The sequence below is a fragment of the Thunnus maccoyii genome, chromosome 13, assembly GCF_910596095.1.
Source record: "Thunnus maccoyii chromosome 13, fThuMac1.1, whole genome shotgun sequence".
Taxonomy (NCBI): Eukaryota; Metazoa; Chordata; class Actinopteri; order Scombriformes; family Scombridae; genus Thunnus; species Thunnus maccoyii.
The window spans coordinates 16,863,849-16,887,567 of NC_056545.1; the positions used below are offsets into that span (position 1 = coordinate 16,863,849).

General features: G+C 42.0%; 1 protein-coding gene across 4 annotated transcripts in view; it reads left to right on the forward strand.

The window, feature by feature from the left end:
• LOC121909771 (stAR-related lipid transfer protein 13-like) overlaps positions 1-23,719 on the forward strand; it is a 40,880-nt gene extending 17,161 nt beyond the window's left edge. For 2 of the 4 annotated variants that reach the window (XM_042430455.1, XM_042430454.1), the window contains exons 2-14: positions 11,836-11,907; positions 12,942-13,023; positions 14,690-14,753; positions 15,570-16,888; positions 17,466-17,636; positions 18,257-18,416; positions 18,621-18,819; positions 19,237-19,450; positions 19,903-20,017; positions 20,714-20,965; positions 21,321-21,538; positions 21,852-22,028; positions 22,117-23,719. In XM_042430455.1, coding sequence (XP_042286389.1) covers positions 11,836-11,907; positions 12,942-13,023; positions 14,690-14,753; positions 15,570-16,888; positions 17,466-17,636; positions 18,257-18,416; positions 18,621-18,819; positions 19,237-19,450; positions 19,903-20,017; positions 20,714-20,965; positions 21,321-21,538; positions 21,852-22,028; positions 22,117-22,234 — 3,161 coding nt within the window. In that variant the 3' untranslated portion in view covers positions 22,235-23,719. Of the gene's footprint in view, positions 1-1,616; positions 2,340-9,255; positions 10,012-11,835; positions 11,908-12,941; positions 13,024-14,689; positions 14,754-15,569; positions 16,889-17,465; positions 17,637-18,256; positions 18,417-18,620; positions 18,820-19,236; positions 19,451-19,902; positions 20,018-20,713; positions 20,966-21,320; positions 21,539-21,851; positions 22,029-22,116 lie in introns of those variants that run through there. The other 2 variants (XM_042430453.1, XM_042430456.1) reach the window with 2 other exon arrangements.

The window sequence follows — 23,719 nt, forward strand, 5'->3', positions numbered from 1 at the left end:
CTGGGTATCAAATGAACGACATCCTTTGTATTTCGTACAAGCATTCATTAAAAAAGCTTCAGAGGGTATCACAGAGTAGAATTATGAATTGTTAGAGCTGTTTCGAGCTTCACAGAGAACTATCATATTGAATTTTCACAGCTGCTTTTGGTTGTGTCACCACCACCTGCATATTTTATTCATCTTTACAGTCACATGACTGTAGCTGATGTTTCATTCTCCTCTTTAGTTTGCCTGTTTGATTTCTACCCTGTCTGTAACTGAGACAGAGCGATGCATATTGTGTTACTGACCACTTACTACAGCCCTGCCCTGTGCCAATCCATTTACACACATCTATTTAGTTCACTCTCATGTTACTGTGTCTGCCAGCCTGCTGGGCCCTGCATCAGTCATTAAGTTTGCACTGCATTATATTTTGAGTTTATTTTTATTTAAGTTGGACCGATACACTGTACAGACTGACATGAAAAGTCATCAAAGTCAATTCATGCTTCCCCTCTTGCATTGAGAAACCTTAAAGTTGTGTTAATTTTCTCCCAGATTGCCTCAAGAGGGCAGTCTAATCAAATCAAATCACAGATTTAATATTTCACAACTTCACTGGCTTCATTTGACTGAGCATGAGTTTGGATATGTGGTGAATGCACATTTGTAGGATTTCACTCACCTTTCTGACTAAAAAGTTGCTGTAATACCCCTCTACTCTGAGATTAGGTGTGTGTGTGTGTGTGTGTGTGAGACTGCTGACCTGAAATTGACTTTGCTATGACCTACTTTTCACGTGCTCCCCCATCCCACTCTTACCCCCTGCCTCTTACTGTACCTCCCCAAAATGAATTAAAATGACCCTGTATCCTCTAGTCTTGGCAAGTCACTATTCTACCAAACTAGGTCAAAGTATCGAACTTCCCTCCTCCGTCCTCCTCTCGCTGCATTCCATACATTTATCTGCTAACTCAGTTACTGTATGGCAACATTCAGTCACACATTTCAGACATTAGCATTGCTTACTACAACAGCTACAAAACAGATTTTTGGGGGGGATAAGGAAGGAATGAGGATAGCGTATATCTGTTGGATCAATTATGTTAAATGTCATGTGGTTTGATGGTTTTGGATTTATAGAACATTCGTCAATGGCATACAGTCCTACTCAGCATTAGTAACAACAGTTTTGCTCCTACATACATTCCTCAGCACAGAATCACACACCCACATACTCTCTATTGTTCTGCCCCTTCCCATTTCGCATTAGGATGTGGTCATTGGGAAAGTGTTTTTTTTCCAGGCCTATTCCCTCTCTGATCACATCTCTCATCCCAGATATGCCCTTCACACACACAAACACACACACGCACACACACAAAGACACACACACACACACACACACATGCGCATATGCCTGAGGCAATTGTGTCTTTGGCACATCTTCAGGAAGCAGGGCAGTGTTCCCTCAGCTCTCAGGCCATTGGTTCCCGGTCATGTGACCAAAGTCCTTGTGGAAGCAAGAGTTTGAGAGTCTTTCTCCCATCTCAGCTGAGAACTCAGCATGTGTGTATTTTTGTGTGTGTGTGTGTGTGTGTGTGAGGATAGAACACGGGCTTTCAGCTGAGTCAGGTGGTGTGATGAATCTTGTGTGTTTGTTCGACTGTGGCAAGTTGAAGGGAGGAGACGGGCGGGTGGGGAGCCGATTCGGGCTTCCAGTGAGGGCATGTTAGAGGCAGGAATTCAGAGGGAGTGCTCACACAACAACTCATCAGGGCGAGAGTGAGGAAGACTTGTAGGTTAGTGAGGATTAGATTGTGACGTTATGGAGGCTGCGGACGGCAACACGACCATTATGGATGTGGACGCTGCAGCGAGCGCGGACAGTGTGGCTGCAGAAGAAAGTGCAGACAGATCAAATCTTGCAGGGAGGGAGGAGATAGTAAACAATCTGAACAATGCGGACAATGCAATAGAAACTACCAAAGATGGAGATATTACTGTTGGTGTCGTTATGAGAAAACTTACATACCCTCCGAGTATAACCGTCGCTGACAGTGTGGACAGTGAGAACGCTGACACAGTCCACAGCGCTGACAGTGCTGATCCTACAGACAATCGGAGTATAGAAATCGATGACAGTGTGGACAGCGTGGATCAAAGTGCCAAAGGTGACAGTAACGACTGCGAGAGCGACAACGACAGCACCAGCGAGAGTTCCTGTCTGGAGGTCATGACACCTGACGGACAGGAATATTACCTGAGGCTGGGCGACACTCCTCGGCGGCGGTCTGCCCTGCGCCTCTCGCGCATCATTGCCCGCCAGCAACTGCTCCGGAGGGTGGCACAAGGTAGAAATGGAGAGAGTTATGACAGAGTTTTAATTTGTCTGTCATTTATTGTCAGAATTTCAGTGTGGTTAGATTTGTGTCTCCAAGGAAAAGATATTTGGTTAGTTTCACAGTATGTGTGGCCTGATCATATCTGACTTGGAGAGATGGATGTTCTCTTAAGAAATGTATTTATATGTAAATTTAATTTGAATTTTATCCTCCAGATTTGCCGTTTTTACAAGAGGGAGATGAAATAGATTCTAAACTTTATAGAGCTGCCATTTGTTTTTTTTGAAGCATACATAGTGAAAGTTTCCGTTTAGTTTTCCTTTCCCCTGTAGATGAACTCAAGACTTTTCATCTGTTTGTCCATTCAGAGGTAGAAGAGAACTGGGTTCATATTCAAACCGTGTAAGCTTTGATCAAGAAAGATTCTTATTGCAGCCTTTTCATGTGAGATTCTGTCATCCTCGCTGAGAAAATTTTCAATATTTGACTTGACTCGAGGGTTTGCACCGAAAATTAACAGACACGACTTTTAGAAGTAGCCAGTCCTTCTGTTGTTTCATCATGCTTTTTAAGTATGCTTTATTGGCAAGAGCTTACACACTACAGGTTGCCAATCCTCCCACTCTCTGGCTTTACTCCGTTGACACATGGAGCCACTTCTCCTCCAAAAATGTCTTTCATAAATCTGAAAGAAGTCATAACAAACCCTAAAGGACTGTAGTGTTATTGTTTTTGTCTATGTCCTCCCTGACCGACTCGTCAGCTTTGTATTCCATGGTAACTTCCTCAACTTCCTGTCACATGATTCATGTTTCCCGGGGAGTAAACAGAACATCCCAGTGTTCATAGAAGTAATAAAGCCAAAAGCAAAGACTTTAGGTTGTTCCAGTGACTTCTCTCAGTGTGTATTGAGTTTATTTATTGTTTTTTAATTGTTTTTTAATTTTCTTGATTAATCGATTCATCGTTTAGTCTCTGAAATCTCATAAAGTAGACACACTTTACCACAGCCCAAGGTAACATCTTCAGATTGCTTATTTTGTCCAAGCAACAATCCAAAACCTAAAATATCGAAAATATATCTATAAAAAATAGAAAATTCCTCACAACTGAGAAGCTAGAATCAGAGATGGTTTGGTATGTTTGCTAGAAACAATTAATTGATGCCAATTAGTGTTCTATCAATCGACTAATTGTTTAATCCACTAATTGTTTCAGCTGTAATTTGGATGTTTTGGTACATGTACAACAGATCAGATATTGTGTTTGTGTTGTATTTTTTCGTCAGATTTACCATGACACATTATGGTATGTAGAAGGAGCAGAGACGTGTCAGGTCTTGTGTATGTTGTTTTCTTTTTCCCCCTGCTGATGAATTTGTCTCTTCGAGCCGGATCATGTATGAAATGTCTAGAAAAATTATACTGTTTGTGTAGGGAAGAGAGCAAGAGATGACAGCTGTAGCAGGTGAGGAATGTAGATAGAGAAGCAAGTTTCTGCCTGTGCAGGTTTTGGGTGATGGTATGACTTATCAAACTTTTGCTCCCTGTGTCTTGCACTAATACACTTTTTTTCCCTCTTTCTCTGTCCCTCACACACGCGCACACACACACGCACACACGCACACAAACACACACGCCCCAGATGCATTCCACTCCTCAGCAGCTGGTAGACTCTGAGACAGACTTAAATAAGAAAGAACTCAGTGACCTAACCAAACCTGTATCTGATACTTCTCAAAAGTAAAAGTTTTTGATTTGTATCTACAGTAGACCCTCCCATCATTTACATTTATATATGCACATGGCCTACATACCGATGGGTGACATTTTAAAGCAACAATAGTTCATATTTTTATAACAACAATGGCTCAAATGACTCCCAAATGAATCCCACATAACGTTACACTGTATATTACCTGCCCAGCACCAAATGGCAAACACATTAGTTAGTGAGTAGCTGGTAGGGTTTGGTATCATTTGGGTTTTTTACGTTACAGGTGCTAAAAGGATACTTTTAAAACGGTACCAGATACTTTAAAAAAATAAAGCACAAAACAACAGTCGACAACAGTAAAGAACAGCTTTTTTTTATTGAAAGGCAAATTTGAACTTGAACAATATACTAACTCTTAACAGTTTAAAGTATACTTAAATATAAACAAATATAAATAAGCACAAAACACTATTAACAAATTTACATAACAAATTCACATCATAAATAAAGCATAACCCGACTACAATAATTTAACACCAAATAACAGTTACAGTACTAATAACAGCAAAATAAATTTTGAGTTGGGATTGATAATTGTCTCGCTAACGCCAAGGCCAGGGATGCCCACGTTGCCAGCTGATGTGCTTGGCGCTTGGTATTGGGTCACGCAAGCAGTACAACACGGTGCATCCCTCTGCTTTCAAGTGTATTGCCAGATGCTTCATTAAATTTGATGTGCTTCCCCCCTTTATTCACAAATGTTGCACATTCAGGCTCCTTTTGAGGGAAATATTGCCACAACATAGACTGTTTAGCTATAGCCATTTAAACCACGTTTATGGTAGTTACTAGCTAACGGCAGACTGCCTGCTGCCATCAGAACAAGTGTAATATTAGCTAGCGAAGGCACGTGTGGTGATAACTGTTGCCTTTAAGGTCCATTTCAGAGCACCAGAGAGTGAATATTTCAATTGACAGCTCAGGCATTTAAGTGGCACTGAAATCTGCCATTTGTTACCAGTCGTATAGGTGGTGAACAAAGTGGTGCATTTAGCATCTAGAGAGCCAGATATTTCTCTTAATGTTGGTGGAGACCAAAACAGAGCTAATCCAAGATTGAATATTGGATTTACACACAACTCCAAGTGAGTACAAATGTTGCTCCGTCTGCCTCATGTGTAAATAGGCAACTGTTTGAAAACATAGCTTGTTTCTGCTGCCCCTAAGTGGACAAAAAATCTGTTTTTGCAAGGTTAAATGAAAAACCAACGTAGTAGCTGTATCAAATCCTTACTGAATACTAAATCTAAGCTTGTCTTCAGTATGTAGTCGGTTCACATTAGAAAAGTGGCAAAACACTGTGTATACATTGCTTATTTAAAAATCCCTGATTTCTGAAGGTGCTGTTGATGGACATCATTCTCCCATGATGCAATGCGCAAAGGAAGTGGACTGTATAATTTCCTGTTAGTTTACGTTTGTTTTTTGTATAATAACTTCAAAAATAGTATACATAGTATGTATGTAGAATGGACTTAGGACACAAGTCTTGTCTGAAGATGTTTCCCCACCAGCTATCAGAACAGTTTTAATGCTTCTTGGCATAGATTCTCCAAGATATATACCACTCTTCCCAAAGATATTCCATCATTAGGCTATTTGATGATGGTAGCATAGAGTGCTGTCTAACTCAGTCCAAAATCTCTCATAAATTTTCAGTTGGGTTGAAATCTGGTGACTGTGAAGGCCATAGCACATGATTCGCCTCATTTTCATACTCATCAAACCATTCAGTGACCCAGAGTTCCATGTATGAAAGCATCATTTGTTATGTTTCTCCACTCACTTATTCAGGTTTACCAGTCTGTATTTTCTGTTAAGCATTCAATGGGAGCTGTTTCTCAGGCAACTCTCACTGAATGTACCTGTCAAACTAAATGTTCACTGTCTATCAATCACCACGACGCTGTACTTACTATCAGCCCAAGCTGAGCTCTAAACTAGCTCTATTCAGCCAACTTACAAATAAATAAGTTGTGAATAATAGTTTGGATAAGATGTGGCACACCTGTAACCGTAGCCTGAAGCCCTATAATAAATGGCCAAAAGTTTAAATGCATTGCTTTATCACCCTCTGTTGGAGAAAAGGTGGCATAACCAACACTTCTTCATCACCTTCAGTCTTCTTGCCGCATCCTATTTTTCACAGCCTTCACAGCCGTTTGTTTTCACACTCTGATTAATCTAATCCGTTAACACTTATCATAACCCTTGTGCTATTAATAATGATCACCTGCTAACTTACAGCAGCCCTGACATTTCTCTCTTACTGTTCAACCTCCGCTGGCTTCAGTCAGTGACGCACACGCGACTCTGTGCCTGAACCTGCACTGATTTCATGCCAGTTCTGATTCTGTTTTACAGTACATTCCTGAGAGCTCGACATCATCACGGATGAACCATACGGGACAGAACAGACATATGCGTCTTTAACGTCCCTCCCTTCCTTCCTTCCTCCCTCTCTCCCATCACTCCTCCTCTGCCTTCTTCACTACTTTTTTTTTTTCTTTTTGACCTTTAAACATGACGGACTAAGTGCTTTAGCTTATGTGGGAATATGGCAGCTTTCCAGGCATCCTGTGTGTGTTTGTGTGTGTGTGTGTGTGTGTGTGTGTGTGTGTGTATCTGTGTGTGTGTATGTGAGTGTGTAGCCTAGTAGAAAGACTATTGCTGCTCAGTTCATGCCTGTTCAGCCTTTTCAAACTGTCATTTTCTCTCCTCTGCCTGTTTTCTGAGCTGTTTATCTCTTTGAGATATTTAATCGATTTTGACTGAAAGGACACATTTAAATAAACAGCATTTAAATGTGTAAAATCAGCCCATCACTCTCTAGTTCTACGCTCTGTTACTGCTTATTATCCATTAGTGTGCCTCAGTCTGTCTAACAATTATCCCAGCTGAGTACCACTCACATATTAAGTACAGGAACTTCCTGTTGCTGTTCTTGGCTCACATGCCACTCTGGACGCATGGGAAATCCAGGGCAGGAAATGATGTCATGCAAGGCACTTTAGGGTCCTTGAGACCCAGTAAGAGTCAGACATAATATACTGAGAAAAGGCTGTCAGAATGTCAAGGTTATTGTCGTCTTGCTTATGAAGGAGGCGTTGGATAAAAGGAGGGGAAATGAAAGGTAGAGGAAAGAAAGGCACACTTTCAGAGGAAAAGCTGCGAAGACATCAGGGTGCTTGTGTTATGTGTATTATGTAACATAGCTGCCACCCTTGTTATGTAAGGAATTACCTTACAGCCCCTTTGTCCCACACATGGATGCCCATATTCACACACCCACACACAGTCGGACACACACATACACTCAAACACATACCATCTGTCCACCTTCCCTGCTGTTGTTCTAGTGGCTTGCTGCCTCTTGTCATATATTCTACGCAGCAGGAATGCAGGGACATGCAATAGACTGAAGGAAAAGCACGGTAGGCAGCTTGGATTAGTTCTGTCTGACTGTGTGCGTTTGTGTGTTTTGCGGTCCACTAATAACATGTTTGTGTACTAATTAATCTCTTGATTAAATTCTGCACAGATGAATGGCAGTGCTTTGTTCCCACACTGACAGGAGCTTTGCCACTTGGTACCTTTGTGCACAAACACAAAGACATGTAGCTAATTACACAGGCACAAACACTGTAGTGAAATGCGCCATGTTGTGCTTTTTGAAAAAACTTTATCAGGGGACAACAATGGCTTCATAACTGTTGATTCCTTTGGAATGCAATATGAGGAAAATCAGGGTAAATACAATGTGTAGATTGAGTGTTTTGAGATCCTATGTAGAATTAGGTTTAGGTGAAACAGGGGGATTATTATTATTTGTTGTTTATTTAACAGGGATTATGCACAATACATTTATTGTACCAGATACAGCGAAAAGCTCATTTCCATCTGTAGTTACAGAGGCAACCAGTGATGCACAAGTTGCTGAAGTAAAAGATAACAGTTGTGGTGAATTAAAACATTTGAAACACTTTTAAACATCAGTATTATAATCAGGGGGAAAAAAAACAAAATAAAAAAAAAAACCCATAGAGTTAACAACTATACAGTATCTCCTTTATTTACAGTATGTCCCATGTACTAAATTTTGTATTTCTTATGCAACAGATTGCAGCATATTTGGTGCAAAAGCAAGTCTATTTTTGGTTGTGGAGAAGCTAACAACCACAACTGAACATCTGCACAGACTTACAGCAGCATTTACCAAAATATATTTTAGCTCTTGAAAAAAGAACTCAAACTTTAGCTGTAATATCACTTGAGGAGGTAATTTGTTGGTCTTAGTTACTCTGCACCAAAACCTGCTGTGACTATACACTTTAAATAATCACCTTATGGTATAATAAGGGCTGAAAGGATAAGGCTGGGGATTTTTGTTACTGTCAACAAACCCAATGAAAGAAAACAAAATCAACAATGTGTTTCTAGAGACTTTTTCCTTTCCCCAGCCCACTGGCTCTCACTGGAATATTCAAAAATGGCTCATGAATATTTAGTTTCATTTTTTAAATGCTTCGTAACTTCCTAAAACAGCTGGGTGCTGTAGTTTCTTAGCCAATGTTACTCAGAAAGGAATAAATAGTGCATTTGCTTGTCAGCCGCAGATTTCGTGCACTAGTGAGTATTTATGGCAGCAGGACGGAGTATGTGGGATCAACTCCAAATGGAATACAGCGTCCATCTCCTTGTAAAGAAACGTGCCACCGGCTGCGACTGTGTGTCATTAAATGTGTTTTTAATCATTTTTAAACAGTGAAGGTTTATGGAACAGAGGAAATCTCAACCACATGCGCAGACAATACATGTTTTTTAGGATTTTACATTGTTGGTTTTGATCTTTTCATAGGATTGACAATAGGAAAATGTAGAATATCACCTGGTTAGTGGCTTCTATAAAAAGAGTCGATAATCGTTCGAATCTCACATTCAGTAAATAAGCAGCTGGTGTGGTATGTCTTCCTCCCTGTGGTTTTCCCACAGGGTCTGTCCATCTCGGCTGCCCTCCCCACCCCAGCTGTCTGCCTGTCTCATCCTTTTTGCATTCTCTGACTCACTGGGGGCAACATCTGGACTGTGCTAAATGTCTGCGCTGGTGTGTGTAATGTATGTGTGTGTACACACTGCATTTCTCTCACACATTGTTCTTGTCTGCAGTATTGCACAGAGGCCGAGGTCAGAGTCTCCTTGCTAGCTTGCCAGTAGGTTCAGCTGACATGTGAAGTTAGCGTCCACCAGTCGTCAGTCTGTGACCTCAGGGGCCGGCTGATGCAAACGCCAGCTGAAATTAGCCATTTCCTGCGTGAAAGTGATGGAGCAACAGCAGCTCTGGAAATGACAAAGAAGATGGGGAGTCGGTGGCTTCGAGTGGGTTTTTATAGGAGCAAAGTGGAAGATAGGATGAGGAGGTTTCAGTGAAAGAAGCAAAGTGGACAGATGGATAAAGGAAAACACACAAGGGAGTATTTTTGTTTAGAGAAAGATTTTGAGGGGATAAGATATGGTTGAGAGCAAGAAAGAGGAAAAAAGCAAAATTTCAAGTTGAACTTAAAGGGAAGGAAAAAAAGAGCAGACGCGTATAAAGAGCGAGGGGAAGAAAGTGCAGCATACGGCAGGGAGAGCCGTAAAAATAGAGATATTGTATGTGGATCCTAACAAAGTAGAAAGTGCGAGAGAGGAGGTTGAGGAGAAAATTAGAGGGAAGAGAAAACCTGCATGGGGCAGGCTGGAAGAAGGAGGAAGACTTGTAAACATAAGGGTTGGAAAGACAGCAAGGAAGAAATCGCTTGATGGAAAGCTGGATAGTAGCGGATGGATTTGCCATGGGATGGAGAGGAAACGTCACTCTGAGCAAAGATATAGAAGCATGTCATCACCTGAACCATGAGGGCTTCAAGTAAGTTTCTGTATTTTTTCGGATTTCTCACCCAAACAGACTGGGAATGCTGGTCAAATGCCGCTCACTGGAATTTCTCTCTCTTCCAAGTTTATTTTCAGGAGATTTTTCACTAGCCTCGTGTTGCTTCGTGTGTGATTTAGAGAGAAGAGTTATGCTGAGAATGTTGGGAGAGGGATGTAATTGCTGGATTGCGGTGAGAGGATCATTTCCTCTGACCGTTCTCATCTCTGATGGTGAGGATGGAGGCTTTTTATCGCCCTGCTGGAACTTTGTCCCCTGTGTTTCTGCGGTGCCTCACCCGTTCACTGCCAGCATGTCTGAATAAGTGAAAGAGACAAGTGAATGTGAATGAGTGGGGTTTTGAAAGAAGTGACTGCAGAATGTAGAGCAATGCAGGAATAAAGTTGCTGTTGGTGTTTCGTTCGATGAGAATGACATAGAGTATTGTAGTACGTTTTTTAACAGTGTGTGGAAGTTTATTGATTGACCGAACATTACTTTTTTTGAGCCCAAACAAACATTATCTGGTTCCAGCTTCTCAAATCTGAGAATTTGCTGCTTTTCTGTCTTACATGAGAATAAGTGTAATATCTTTGGGTGTTGGATTGTTGGTTGGACAAAGCAAGCGATATGAAGATGTCATCTTGGGCTCTTAGAACTAATGATGTGCATTTTTCACTGTTTTCTGATATTTTACATACTATTAATTGGAAAAAAACAGTTGACAATTTAGCCCTAGAAGCCCTAGAAGTTAATATTTGTTTTGAACTCCTCATTTATTCATTTCTTCTGTTCTTATTTTGTTCTGTAATGGACTTTCCATCCCTAATTCTCTATAATTAACAGTTTAAGAGCGGTCTTACTTTATTCCCAGCTCTTCTGCACAGTTTTTTTATTGTATATGTGTATATGTGTGGGTGTAAATGTGTTTGTGCGTATATATGTGAATGTCTCAGTGTATATATTATATCTTTTAAGTTGCTGTACTTCTGAATCTGCAAGCAAATAATTTTTTGAAAACTTGTGGGATCGCTGGCACCAAAATCATGCAAATTTCTTTGTCAGCACAAAACTCTGCAGAGTGGTTTAATCAGCTCTGCTCATAAAGAAAATGTACACACACACACATACACACAAGCAGTTTAGCAGTGTGAGCAATACATATGCTAGCGGAAAAAAGCAGTAAAACAAAATGCCTGTAAAGCGTCTCGTGGTGCTGGCAGCAGCACCTAATGGGGTGTGGTGCCATGTGTAAGCCCTGTAAGCCCTTTATGCATTAACAGCTGACATCTAACTGCTGGTACTGTATATCTGGGCGGGTTTTATCTGAAAGTACAGGATATATAAAGTGTGTAAAATGTTTCCTTTGTCCTCTCAAGATAACGTACGTCCCTCACTGGCTCACTTCCAGCTTTTCCAATCTCATCATTCCAATGAATTCCCAGAGGAAAATTTAATTCTCTGAGATGTTCCTCCCCCGTATGCTAAAAATGCTGGGATAGGAATACCAGATAAATACAATGTCATGCTCTTTATTTCTCATTTTATTTCTGTCTATATTTTATCTCTTATTTTTTTTTCTATGTTCATCTTATATATTTTTAGAGAGCAAATAGTTCAGACTCTACATAAAGTTGAGAATGGAAAATACATCATTCCACTGCAGTTCTGAGAGGAAAATTCAATCCTCCACAAAAATGATGAGCTATCATATGATGGTTTTGGACACAGATGCTTTTTATGATAATATAGAACCAAAAATATATTTTTAAAAAAATCATTATGTTCATGTGTGCCTCTACTGTTTCTTTTGCTTTACAGAGATTGAGGCTAAGGAGGCTTGTGATTGGCTCCGAGCAGCGGGATTTCCACAGTATGCCCAGCTCTATGAAGGTCACACACACACACACACACACACATTCAGACAGACAAACACATGCACACTCAGAGGAGCCAGCATTTACCCAGCTGCGTCGTTTCACACAAAGCCTTGCCCCTTCAAATATCTTCGCTCACTCCTTCTGATTTTCGTTCTCTCTGACTCGGTCTTATTTTTTTCCATCATCTCTGTTTCTCTCTCTCTCTCTCTCTCTCTCTCTCTCTCTCTCTCTCTCTCTCTCTCTCTTTCCGCCATCCCTCCATCTCTGTATCCCCATCTTCTGGGCCGCTGCGTTCTATTTCCAGTCTTCAGTTCCTGTCCAGAGGGAGGGGTCATGGGAAAGGCCTTGTTATCACTACTGGGACTCTCACAGCTTCTTTTTCTCTCTTCTTTCTTCCACCTTTCGGCCTCAACTCACTCACCACTCTCCTTCCAGTCTTCCCTCTCTCAGTGTACATTTTCTTACTTTTGATCCATCTTTCTTTCTCTTTTTTTTCACTTTTCATTCAAGTCTTTCCTCCTTCTTTTTTGCTTTCCCACCTTTCTTGAAAACCTACAGTCACTCATTCATGTGACGATCATTGGGTCTCATACAGCTGAGGCACAAACAGGAAATGGCCCCAGTAATCTAAGAAGTAGCTTTTTAAAATCCAGCAGTCCTTCTTAGGCAGCACACACACAAACACACACACACACACTGCGCTTCTCTGACAAATGTTGTGAGCTCCAGTAATGTGGGGTTATGGATGCCGGCCTCTTGGACTCTGTGGCTGCTCCCGGCACACATGAGGCCTGCAGACTGCCACCACACACAGAGAATCACCAAAATAAACGGCTTGAGTCATTTTGGCATTGGCATTGTGTTGAAACCAAGTTATTTTGGGGTTCGAAAATGTGTGTGTGTGTGCTCTGTAAACTATAAATGCAGATGACAGGTGTTTACTGTAGTAGCTGCAGTTGTGCCATACTTCATGAACAGTTAGAAAACTGCTGTCTCCTGTCAATCATTAACTAACAAAACTTTCTTTCTCCCTTCTTTCTCTCACAGATTCCCAGTTTCCAATTGATATTTCCTCAGTGAAAAGGGACCACGACTTCTTGGATCGGGACCTGGTGGAGCCTCTATGTCGGTAAGGATACCTGCGCACACACACACAAACTGCTTTTTCTGTCTCCGTCTTTTTAATTGCACATTTAACACCAGTAAAATCACACATTCCTCTTCTCTTCCCCATCGTTCTGTACCCTGACTTTTCCCTGTGGCCTGGTGCTAACCGCTAATCATTAGATGTCTGACCCCAACTCATAATGAACTCCCCATCCCTGTCTCCCCCTCAGACACCCAGGCTTTGATCTGGTCACCTCCCCTCCCCTTTGCCACGCTCTGATCTCCCATTCAAAGAGCAGAGACCCTCAGGGGGCAAAACAGGGGTGGGGGTCTGAGGGGTAATGGGGAAGGACTGAGGGGATGCCAACAAAGTCTACCAGATGGCTTTGAGTGTATGTTTTTAAGTCCCTTTGCGCATCTCGACTATGATGTTTCTTACACATCCCTTATTCTCTTCTCATTGAAGTTTTCCCTGCTTGCACCAGCATACCTACCCACATACATCCCCCATTTTTCTCTTTTCTCTGTTGACCTCTGCCTCTCAAATGTCTATGGGAGAGGAGGGTGTGGTAATTATAGTGTTAGTAATTCCTGACAGCTATATTATGAGAGAAAACACATCAGACCCCCTGAGAACTGTCTCAGGAGCTGTAAAACACACTCGTAATGACCTCTCTCTTGTTCGTGGCATTGCTCCTCACAGAACTGTTTAAATTTTAGATTATATACTTGCAAGAAAACACTGTACAAGGCATAGAGCTGTCATAGAATTCAAAATCTGTATATATGGTTCTTCAACTAGGAAGAGTTGTTTGTACCATCCTGCAGCAGAAATACAGGGTGTGGAGACTCCTACAATGGCTCCCTCTGTATACTTTTCCAATGTGAATGTTAACTTCCAGCAAGAAAGACGGTTGATATGACAGCTTGCTTCTTCCTATTGGTATTTTTCTGGTTTTTATGTAGCAACAAGCAATCCCTTGTCTGCCAGTTTGTATGAGAGAACAGAGAAAGTAAACAGTGTACAAAGGGGGATTTCCTACTGTGATATTAGAGGCTGAAATCTTTCAAATAACAGAGGTCACGAGCCCCGAAACATGTTTTTAATGATCCCATCTTGAAAGGCACAAACACAGACACCACCCTCCTAACCAGCTACTGTTCACATACCCTGATTTGCCATAGGGTAGAGGGGGGGGCATTGGAAGGCGGGAAGAATGGGTGCAGACTGAGAGAGACTTTTTGGTGAGGAGGTTGCCCCCAGCATTCATGATTATGGAAGAGAAAGGGGTGGGGATGGAGAGATGGAGGGGAGACAGGGGTGGGGATGGAGGGAGGGAAGCGGAGGGGAGGAACAGTGTTTGATTCAGGGAAGATGGACTCATCAAGGGTGATGATCACTCCCAGTGGGAGTGATTCCAGAGGAGAGGGAGGAGAATAAGGGGAGAAAAAGGCGGGGGGGTGGGGGGGGAAGAAAGGTGTTGTGGGACAGAGGGATGGACAGAGTCAGAAAAGAAGATCAAAGAGGAAAATGGAGAGGCGAGGCATGTCAGAGAGTGAATGATCAGACTCAGAAGGAAAGGGAGACAGTGGCAGTGAGGAGTGAGAGATAATACAGTGAAAGTGACATATCCAATCTACCAGCTCTAGAATATTTGACTGACCGTGTGTGTTTGTGCGTATTTTAGACGTCTAAATACTCTGAACAAGTGTGCCTCCATGAAGCTGGATGTCAGCCACCCCAAGAAGAAAGTAAGACAATTATTATTTATACTGTAAGCCATTATCATCTTAATTAACTCTCTGTTGTTGTTTTGCTGGTAAAAAAGTGCTTGTCATAATGTGTCATGAATAGATTCGTTTTTCTTCTTTGTGGAGGACTATACAGTTTCATTTTTGTTCATTGTGTAGCTGATTAGGTCTTTGTCTCTGACAATGTACATCTGAAAACGTGATGCCATGTTCCTCAGTGATGTAATTTATGCTATTCAGACTGTGTTCACATTCTAGTGCATTTGCATTTGGTCCAGTTGATTTAAGGATGATGAGACTTACTCATCGTATGTCATTCAAACTGGATCAAACAACTGCAGTCAGACCTTCTATAAGATGGGTCTTTGTCTGCTACTTAGAAACTCTGGTAGCAGAAGCTAAACAAAACCAGTTTACCCAATTTGAATGTCGACCACGTCTCAGCCATTTCCCCCTTCATGGTGCAGCATTGGTATTTATGACATTTGATAAAATCCAGTTGTGATCTCAACTAATGCACATATTCAGATATTTCTGTGTGGGCTCTTTATGAGCTCCAGAGAGGATAAAACCTCCAAGCGCAGTGAAATGCAGCATAAGTAGTGCTGATGATGCAGGATAAATCCAATGAATGTCATTCCATGTGGCACTGTGCTTACAACTCTTGATTTATTTGTAGTAAATCCTAAATGGATTAGTAAGTAACATAAAATATTCATTCATGATTTTTCTGTGGTTCACACCAAAGGAACCTAACTATATGAACACAGCTTAAAGGGATCTAGCACCTCTCATTTAATATCTATCTTTCCTTAGGGTGATGACTCTGATGAAGATGACCCGTTGGCTATCAGTAAACGGTGGACGTTCGAGTGGAGCAGCCGACGTTGGTCTCGTCTACAAGACTTCCTGTTGGACAACACCAATGAAGGCAGCCCAACGGGTCAGGGGGAGGGTCTGCACAGCACGGTGAGCAGTGAGAGTGTGCTGACAGACCTGAGTGAGCAGGAGATCACAGAAATCTCCTCGCTCCACAGTGAGGACTCCGCCTCTGCCATGCCTGACTCTATATCTATGGCATCCCTCTCCGCTTCCTACCAACCACCCAGGGAGCTTCCACACTACAACTCGCTGCCAATCAAGAGCAGCCGTCATGGGCAAGGAGGGCGGAGTAAAGCCAAAGAGTTTTTGCGTCGAATGGAAGCAATGCGCACGTGGGGGCCGTCGACAAGGCGGAAAAGCTCAAATCGCAGGCCGCCGCTGGTCATCAGTGGACCAGTGTTGCAGGGGGAGGAGCCTCAAGCGCTGCAGTTGCTCCAGTGTACTCCCATTAGCCAATTAGAACACAGCCCTAAACACAGCCACCAAACCGATGGTAACGTATCCTCTGTCGGCCTTAGCAACGATTGTAAAGACCAATCCATGGTGAGTGTAAGCCCCGCAACTGAGACAGTGGTGCCCAATGTGAAAGAGCATGTATGTACAAAACCCCGAACTGCCAACAAGAGAAGCAGCATGTACCTGGAGGATATGGAGTTGCCTTCTCAGGGTAAGAGGACTGAAGGACAGAGCCAGTTTGGCAGAAACCAGTTTCACTCATATGAAAACCTCCTCATACACATCCCCAAAGACCATAAGCCAGGAACCTTTCCGAAAGCTCTGTCCATAGAGAGCCTGGCACCTTCTCCTGGCGACAGGAACGATGCCCCCCAGACACAGTCCCAAACTTCTCCACCCAACAATGGCCTGGGTGGGCCCTGGTCTGGTAAACCTCTGTCCAAACAGCCTTGTCCGGGAGCTCCACGTGGCAGCAGGGTGAGTGTTTATGACAACGTGCCGGGCTCCCACCTGTACGCCAGCACGGGAGACCTGCTGGACCTGGAGAAAGAGGACAATCTGTTCCCTCACCTAGATGACATCATCCAGCACGTCAGCGGTTTGCAGCAGATAGTGGACCACTGGAGCCGCAGTGTGCTGCCCGAGGGTGAGACAGGGGAGGGAGAGGAGGAAGGGGAGGGCAGGACCACCCCCAGTGAAGGCGAGAGAGACGGCGTCTCGTTGAATGACACTGATTCCACGGGGACCAGTCGTGAGAGGCGGGATTCTGGAGTTGGGGCGTCGCTGACAAGACCACGGTGAGTAGCTGTTCAGGCATTTAAAGGATAATTCTGGTTTATTATAAATAAAGTCTAATTTTTGCAGTTTTGACCCTCATTTCTATTGATAATGACAACATTGTACTCAACAAAGCAATTGGTAAGATCTGGGAACACTGCAACATCACCACAATGAAGTCCAACAAGGGAACAAATTAGTGTTCGGACAATCAGACAGGTTGTAAACAAGCAAGTTCAGCCAGATTATCTAAACAACTTTATTTAGCACTAAAACCAGAAGTGACGACATCCAAACTGTCAGAAGTAATTCCTCATTGCACACGAAAAACTATGTGCGGTGAGTTAGTCAGGTGAAAGCTAAAACAATCTATAAACAGTGATAGATGTTTACTGTTGGCCTTTGTTTTCTCATCAAAACTAGTTTGGCTAACATGGCTAACTGTATTAACACATCTCAGGAAATATGATAAAAAAAACTATGATAAAAAGCAACAAACCAGAATGATCCTTTAAATTGACCAGATAAGACTTTTGCATTGACTGCATCACTCTGCGCCTCTCGTTCCTTATCGGTATTGTCTCCCCCCCGTCCCAGCCTGCGATGGCCCAGTTTCAGGACATCTGATCATCTCAACCAGCCAGCATCTTCGCTGCAGATCAGTAGCCAATCAGCAGGTCAACTCAGCTTGCTGCAGAAGTTCTCTTTGCTCCGCCTCACCGCCATCATGGAGAAATACTCAATGTCCAACAAACATGGCTGGACGTGGTGCGTATACACACATGCAAACACGCACATAAGAGCCGAGTGTGATCAGTCCCTTATGTAAAGTACTAGAAGTCTTCATGCTTTTGTTCATTTTGAATGAGCAATCTGTTCATTGTATTCTAATAGCCATATTATTTAAATGTTCCATGCCAACAAAGGAAGATATGTTCTGTATGTGTGTCAGGTTTTGCTGTATCCTCTGTGGAACTGTGTCTTTATTATTTTTGCTGCTGTATTTCCTCTGTTCAGCTTCTCCACAGCTTAATCTGTCGGAGCTGAAAAACACACAATTAACACCTTCACACACAGGTTTAAAAGCCATCCACATCCACCTCATCTACTACACTACACTGGCAGTTACAACAGGGTTCATTCATGCTGCCAGCGTCGGTCAAAAACTGGCCTCAGATCCTTTGCTGCACATCACAAACCACCAGTCGCCATGACCAACAAACACAGACACATCCTTATGTTGTTAACGACCAGTCCTGTTCATTTTTATTATCCCCAAGAGGGAAATTCTGTTGACCATACATCTACATGAAGAGAAAGATAATGAAAGCATGGACCGCTCTTTCTCCCACGCACCTCCCTAATTGTTTTCTGTCTATCGCTCCCAGGTCTGTGCCCAAGTTTATGAAGCGCATGAAGGTGCCAGACTACAAAGAGAAGAGTGTGTTTGGTGTTCCCCTCATCGTCCATGTCCAGCGCTGTGGTTTTCCGCTCCCTCTGTGTTTACAGCAGGCCCTCAGCCACCTCAGAACACACTGTCTGGACCAGGTTAGAGAGGAAAACAGCTTTCACAAGACTGAATTATAGTCTAATGTAGTGCTATTGTTGGTTATTTTTATTTCAAACATGAGACAGTGGACATAACACAAATACGTGCCTTGTTTTCATTTCCTGTCTCATCTTTACCATCTTCCCCCATCGGCTTTGTCTGATTTCATGTTTCTGTCTTCACCTCATTCGTTCTTCTCTCAGGTGGGGTTGTTCCGCAAGTCTGGCGTGAAGTCACGTATTCAGGCTTTGAGGCAGCAGTGCGAGCTGTCCCCTGACTCTGTTAGCTACGAGGATCAGTCAGCTTACGATGTGGCTGATATGGTCAAACAGTTTTTCAGAGACTTGCCTGAACCTCTGCTAACCAGCAAGCTGGGGGAAACCTTCCTGCATATTTATCAGTGTAAGTCGCCTCGGAGCTAAGAATCCAGTGTGTGTCAAATACTGACAGCGACAACAAAGTGAAGGTCATCTGCCTCAAATGATGTGATTGTAAATAGTTTTAATTGGTTAGCTGGCCTTTGTAAAAATTCAGTCAGCAGTCTGTTTGTTCTTTTCTTCAGAGTTTCAAATTCATGAGTTTTCAGGGAGTGTACATAGCACACAGTCAAAATGAGTGAGGAACAAACAGCTTTAATGTCTCATTGGCAATAATCCCTTGATGCTTTTTTGTCAACCTTTTCATGTATGACATACTAATATTTGTAACTGTGTCCAAAATGCTACAACTGAGTGTGTTTTGATCAGTTCTGGACCTTATTAGCCAAAACTCACAGAAACAGTGTTTTGATATAAATACCTCACTTCCTCTTTTCTTTAGATGTCCCGAAGGAGCAGAGGTTGCAGGCCGTCAGAGCGGCTATTTTGTTAATGCCGGATGAAAACAGGGAGGTCCTGCAGACGTTGCTCTTCTTCCTGCGAGATGTCACTTCCTTGGTGGAGGAGAACCAGATGACACCGATGAACCTGGCTGTTTGTCTGGGACCTTCGCTCTTCCACCTCAGCATACTGAAGAATGAGACGCTGTCACCGAGGTGCGCATATGGACTCGTGAACAGGCTAATGAATACACCAACCTGCAAGGACTGGATTAATGATGCATTGTATTGCATTTTTCCATGGGAAATAAATTACCACATGGGATCCAAGAGAAATTTATGTCCTGATTACATGATGTTAGGTTCAATTTCGAATCAGTTTAATGCCACATTATTTATGTTAAACTTCTTTTTTTTTTACATTTGCTCTTATTATCACAAACTACATTAATATGATAATTGATTTATATATTTTATAAAGTTGAACAGCTCTGTGGGTTTCACAGAAGCAGTATAATGATAATGTAATTTTCTACCTTAAAATCAGGAACTCCTATGAACTCATATGGGAACTCCTTATGATAGAAGTTCTTTTACCTCAACAATCATGGAGTGCTTTCTTTTCTCTCTCTGTGTAAATGCTCACATGATTTATGTTATTCCTCAAGGTCAATCCAGAGGAAGTACACTACTGGCCGCCCCGATCAGAAAGACCTGAACGAGAACCTGGCTGCCACCCAGGGTCTGGCACACATGATCACTGAGTGCCAGCGTCTCTTTCAGGTCAGGATTTATGATTTACGACAGTAATTGATTACTTTTATGTTGTGTATATACCCTATATGACAGCTTGACTGCTATTTCTAGGGTTGCATAACAGCAAAAATGATGACTGACTGACAGAAGCTGTACAATTGTTTACAAAGAAATAATGCACAATCATGTCTTTATATACAAAATGAACAGACAAAATAACTATCTATGTAAAGCAGAGTGACGTTTCCCCTGCTGAGTTGTCATTATCCAAGGCCACGGTATAATTGTGTTTAATGAGCTCATTTCTAAAACTGTATATCATCATTACCTTGAGGCTGAAAACAGGCTTGATTACCATGCATTTTCAGTCTAATGTGGTTTGAGGAGTTTAGTTGGATCTTTTTAACCCACAGAAAATTGTTTAATTCCTCCTCCAAAACATGAAAATGACCAATGTTGGAGTTAGAGGGTTTGGCAGGATGACAATATTTGAAAGGCAGAGGACACTGGATATTAAAATGTTATGGAGTTAGTGCCACGTATTTTCATTACTATGCCATTTTATTTTTGGATAAATTTCAGTTCAAATGCAGTATTTTAAATGGAGAATGGACAACACAGCCATATTGGGCTTTTAAGTCTTCTTTTCAGCTTTAGACATGTTAGTTTTAGGCCTGAGCTGATGTTATGTGATTTGTTGCACGTCCTCCGGCTGTTCCCCAGATCCCAGAGGAGATGGTGACCCAGTCTCGCAACTCTTACATGGAGGCTGAGCTGATGGTGCCCCCACTGGACGAGCTGTGCAAGGCTCACGAGGAGGAAGTGGAAGAGGACGAGGAAGAAGAGGACGAAGAAGGATCCTATCATGCACACCTAGAAAGGCTGGTCCAGAACCTGCTGAAAGAGGCCAAAGATAAGAGCAAAGGCTGGGTGTCTCGCTCGACTACTGACCATACAGAACTGGCATTTAAAAAGGTATGTTTGTATTAGTGAGATGAACCGTTTCTTTTCTTGAATATTGTGGAACTTTGTAAGGGGCGGCACAGAAAGAAAGAAAAGAATTCAGGGAATTTCATGGTCTTTATAAATATACACCAGAAACAAAATTGTTATACAACTTGTTTAATACATACTTTGCATTACACAGTCATTTTTAGGTCTTAGTGTCTCCATACTGAAGCACAAAAAACAGGCTGTTTAACTCTAGAGGTTTAAAGGTCTAAACCCAAATACACACAAATTTGTTCAATTGTTCAATGTTCAAATTTATTTCCTCTCTTTTACACACCGTCACAATTTATCTAATACTCGTGATGTGTCTGTGTGCAAGGTGGGAGATGGTAACCCTCTAAGGCGTTGGCGAGTGTGTGTTGAGGTGTCAGCAACTCCCAACGACGTGCTGCAGCGGCTGCTGAGAGAGCGCCCCCTGTGGCAGATCGAACTACAGCAGGAGAAGGTTCTGGAGATGCTGGATAAACAAACAGATGTGTACCATTACTCCTGCCACAACATGGCACCTCAACCCAGCTGTGACTATGTGGTACTAAGGTCAGAATAACTGACTTTAATGTTTCTAAATTTGCATGTTTTGGAAGATATTATTTTAAAGAATTATTCATAATTGAACTGTGCATCTCAAGTACTGTGAGCAATCTGTGTTACAGTGTCAATACCAACAGAAAAACCTGAAAATGAACAGCTATAGTTGCAACATGTATTTTAAGTCTCAAACTGCTCAAACACTCACATTTCTAAAATATCATACTCTATAAAAAGGTTACCTAACAATATCTCACATTCCCACATCAAATGCATCACTTCACCCACAGTTTTTTTGCTTTTTGTCTCTTCACCCCCTCAGATCATGGCGCACAGACATGTGTAAAGGCTCCTGTGCGCTGGTGTGCGCGTCCATTGAACACGACGACAGCCCACGCGTGGGAGCAGTGAGGGGGGTCGTGCTGGAGTCACAGTACCTCCTCGAGCCCTGTGGGACGGGGAGGACCAGGCTCATACATATCTCCAGAGTGGACCTCAGGTGTGGGCGGTTTTCAAGTGTTCTCATAGTCAAGGTTTTAATCAACATTGCGATCATTAATGTGTGTTATTTGCTATTCTTGTTGCAGGGGAAAATCTCCAGAATGGTACAACAAGGCATTTGGTCATCTGTGTATTAATAAAGCTCAAAGGATCCGCTCCTCTTTTCTCCCGCAAGATCAGACAAGCACTGAGGCCAAGATATGAACATCAGGAATCAAGCTTTATCTTGGGGGACACTGCCGAAGCAGCTGGGCCTGAGAACTAGTGACCCAGGAGGGGAATCATCCAGGCAGTGGACTTTAGAAATAGACTTTGATCTAGGTGTCTTTTCACGCTGCTGTGCCACACTTGGCTTTACTGTACCATGCTGTACTGAGTTACAATCATTCACACACAGAGAAAGGAAGGGAAGAGTGATTTTTGTCATGTATTCCACTAACGGCACACGAGTCCACATGGCAGCACTAGAATGAGTTCTGCACCGGCATCTTTAAAGAACACATCATTTGTTTCCGATTCCAAACATATAACAGCTAATTTGATGTTTTATATAATTAGTTCATAACTATTTGCATTATCAGAAGGATGAGGTTGTGTAAACAGAGAGTATTGTTTCAGTATTTATTGCTTTAGGTCATTCTTCCAAATCCTCATCTGAACTAATCCAATATCTTGCGGAAGATCACCTAATAAAACAGCCAGCACTAGCAGCCATGATCATGAAATGGTTGCTATAATGTTTATTTTATATCATCCCTATCCTTTTATCATGCCTATCACCCCTACCTGAAGTTTACACATAGCAGTAACTGATTTTGTTGTATGTATGATCAAAAATAGCATAAAATCTACTACTAAAAGTAGAATACCCATATTTGTATTGAATATTTTGAGAAATCTATGTGAACTCCATCTTTCTAAAATGACACATGGCCTGCCAATGAAATACTCTCAACTAATTTGATTGAAATTGTGCATTTGTGCATTTTGCTTATTAGATGTATAACTGAATAGACATGAAAAGAGCAGGACACATTCACCCCATCACCTGCTTTTATTACCGTCAATCAGAAATTACATTTTATGTCTCTAATAGCCACAATTTATAATTAATCCATCTATATATGAACTACTACATCAGCCTTTTTACCTCTTCTACAAAGCTGGTAACCTATTACTAACATATCCTCATTAATAAAATGCACTTGATTATAATAGAACCATCTACAGATGAAGATGAATCATTTCCTGTGCTTTAACATATCTCTATCAATGACCAGGACCAGTACAAGATGGGTACATGTCAGCGCTACATTGTGAAAAGTGCACTAGTTCAGGAAGAACAAGTACATGAGGGATTTGGATCACAGAGAGGAAAACACTCATCGTGTCCATGAATTGTGTTGGATATCACTGTTGATTTAGTTCTCTGTCACTATTTTCAGTGTTAATCTTATCGAAATGAAATGTTATTTTAAAGTTATTGTCATTATATCTCTGTATATGGTATTGTTGCTGTCATGCTATACAATGTCTAAGACATGTGACCATTTCACTGCTTCTGGGAAGCATGTTCGAAATTGTGCGTGTGTGTGTGTGTGTATCTGCATTTTAGATATACGTACAGCCTGTATTGTAAATATACTGTATGACGCTTTCTGTGCCAGCAGATTAAACATCATAGCTTTT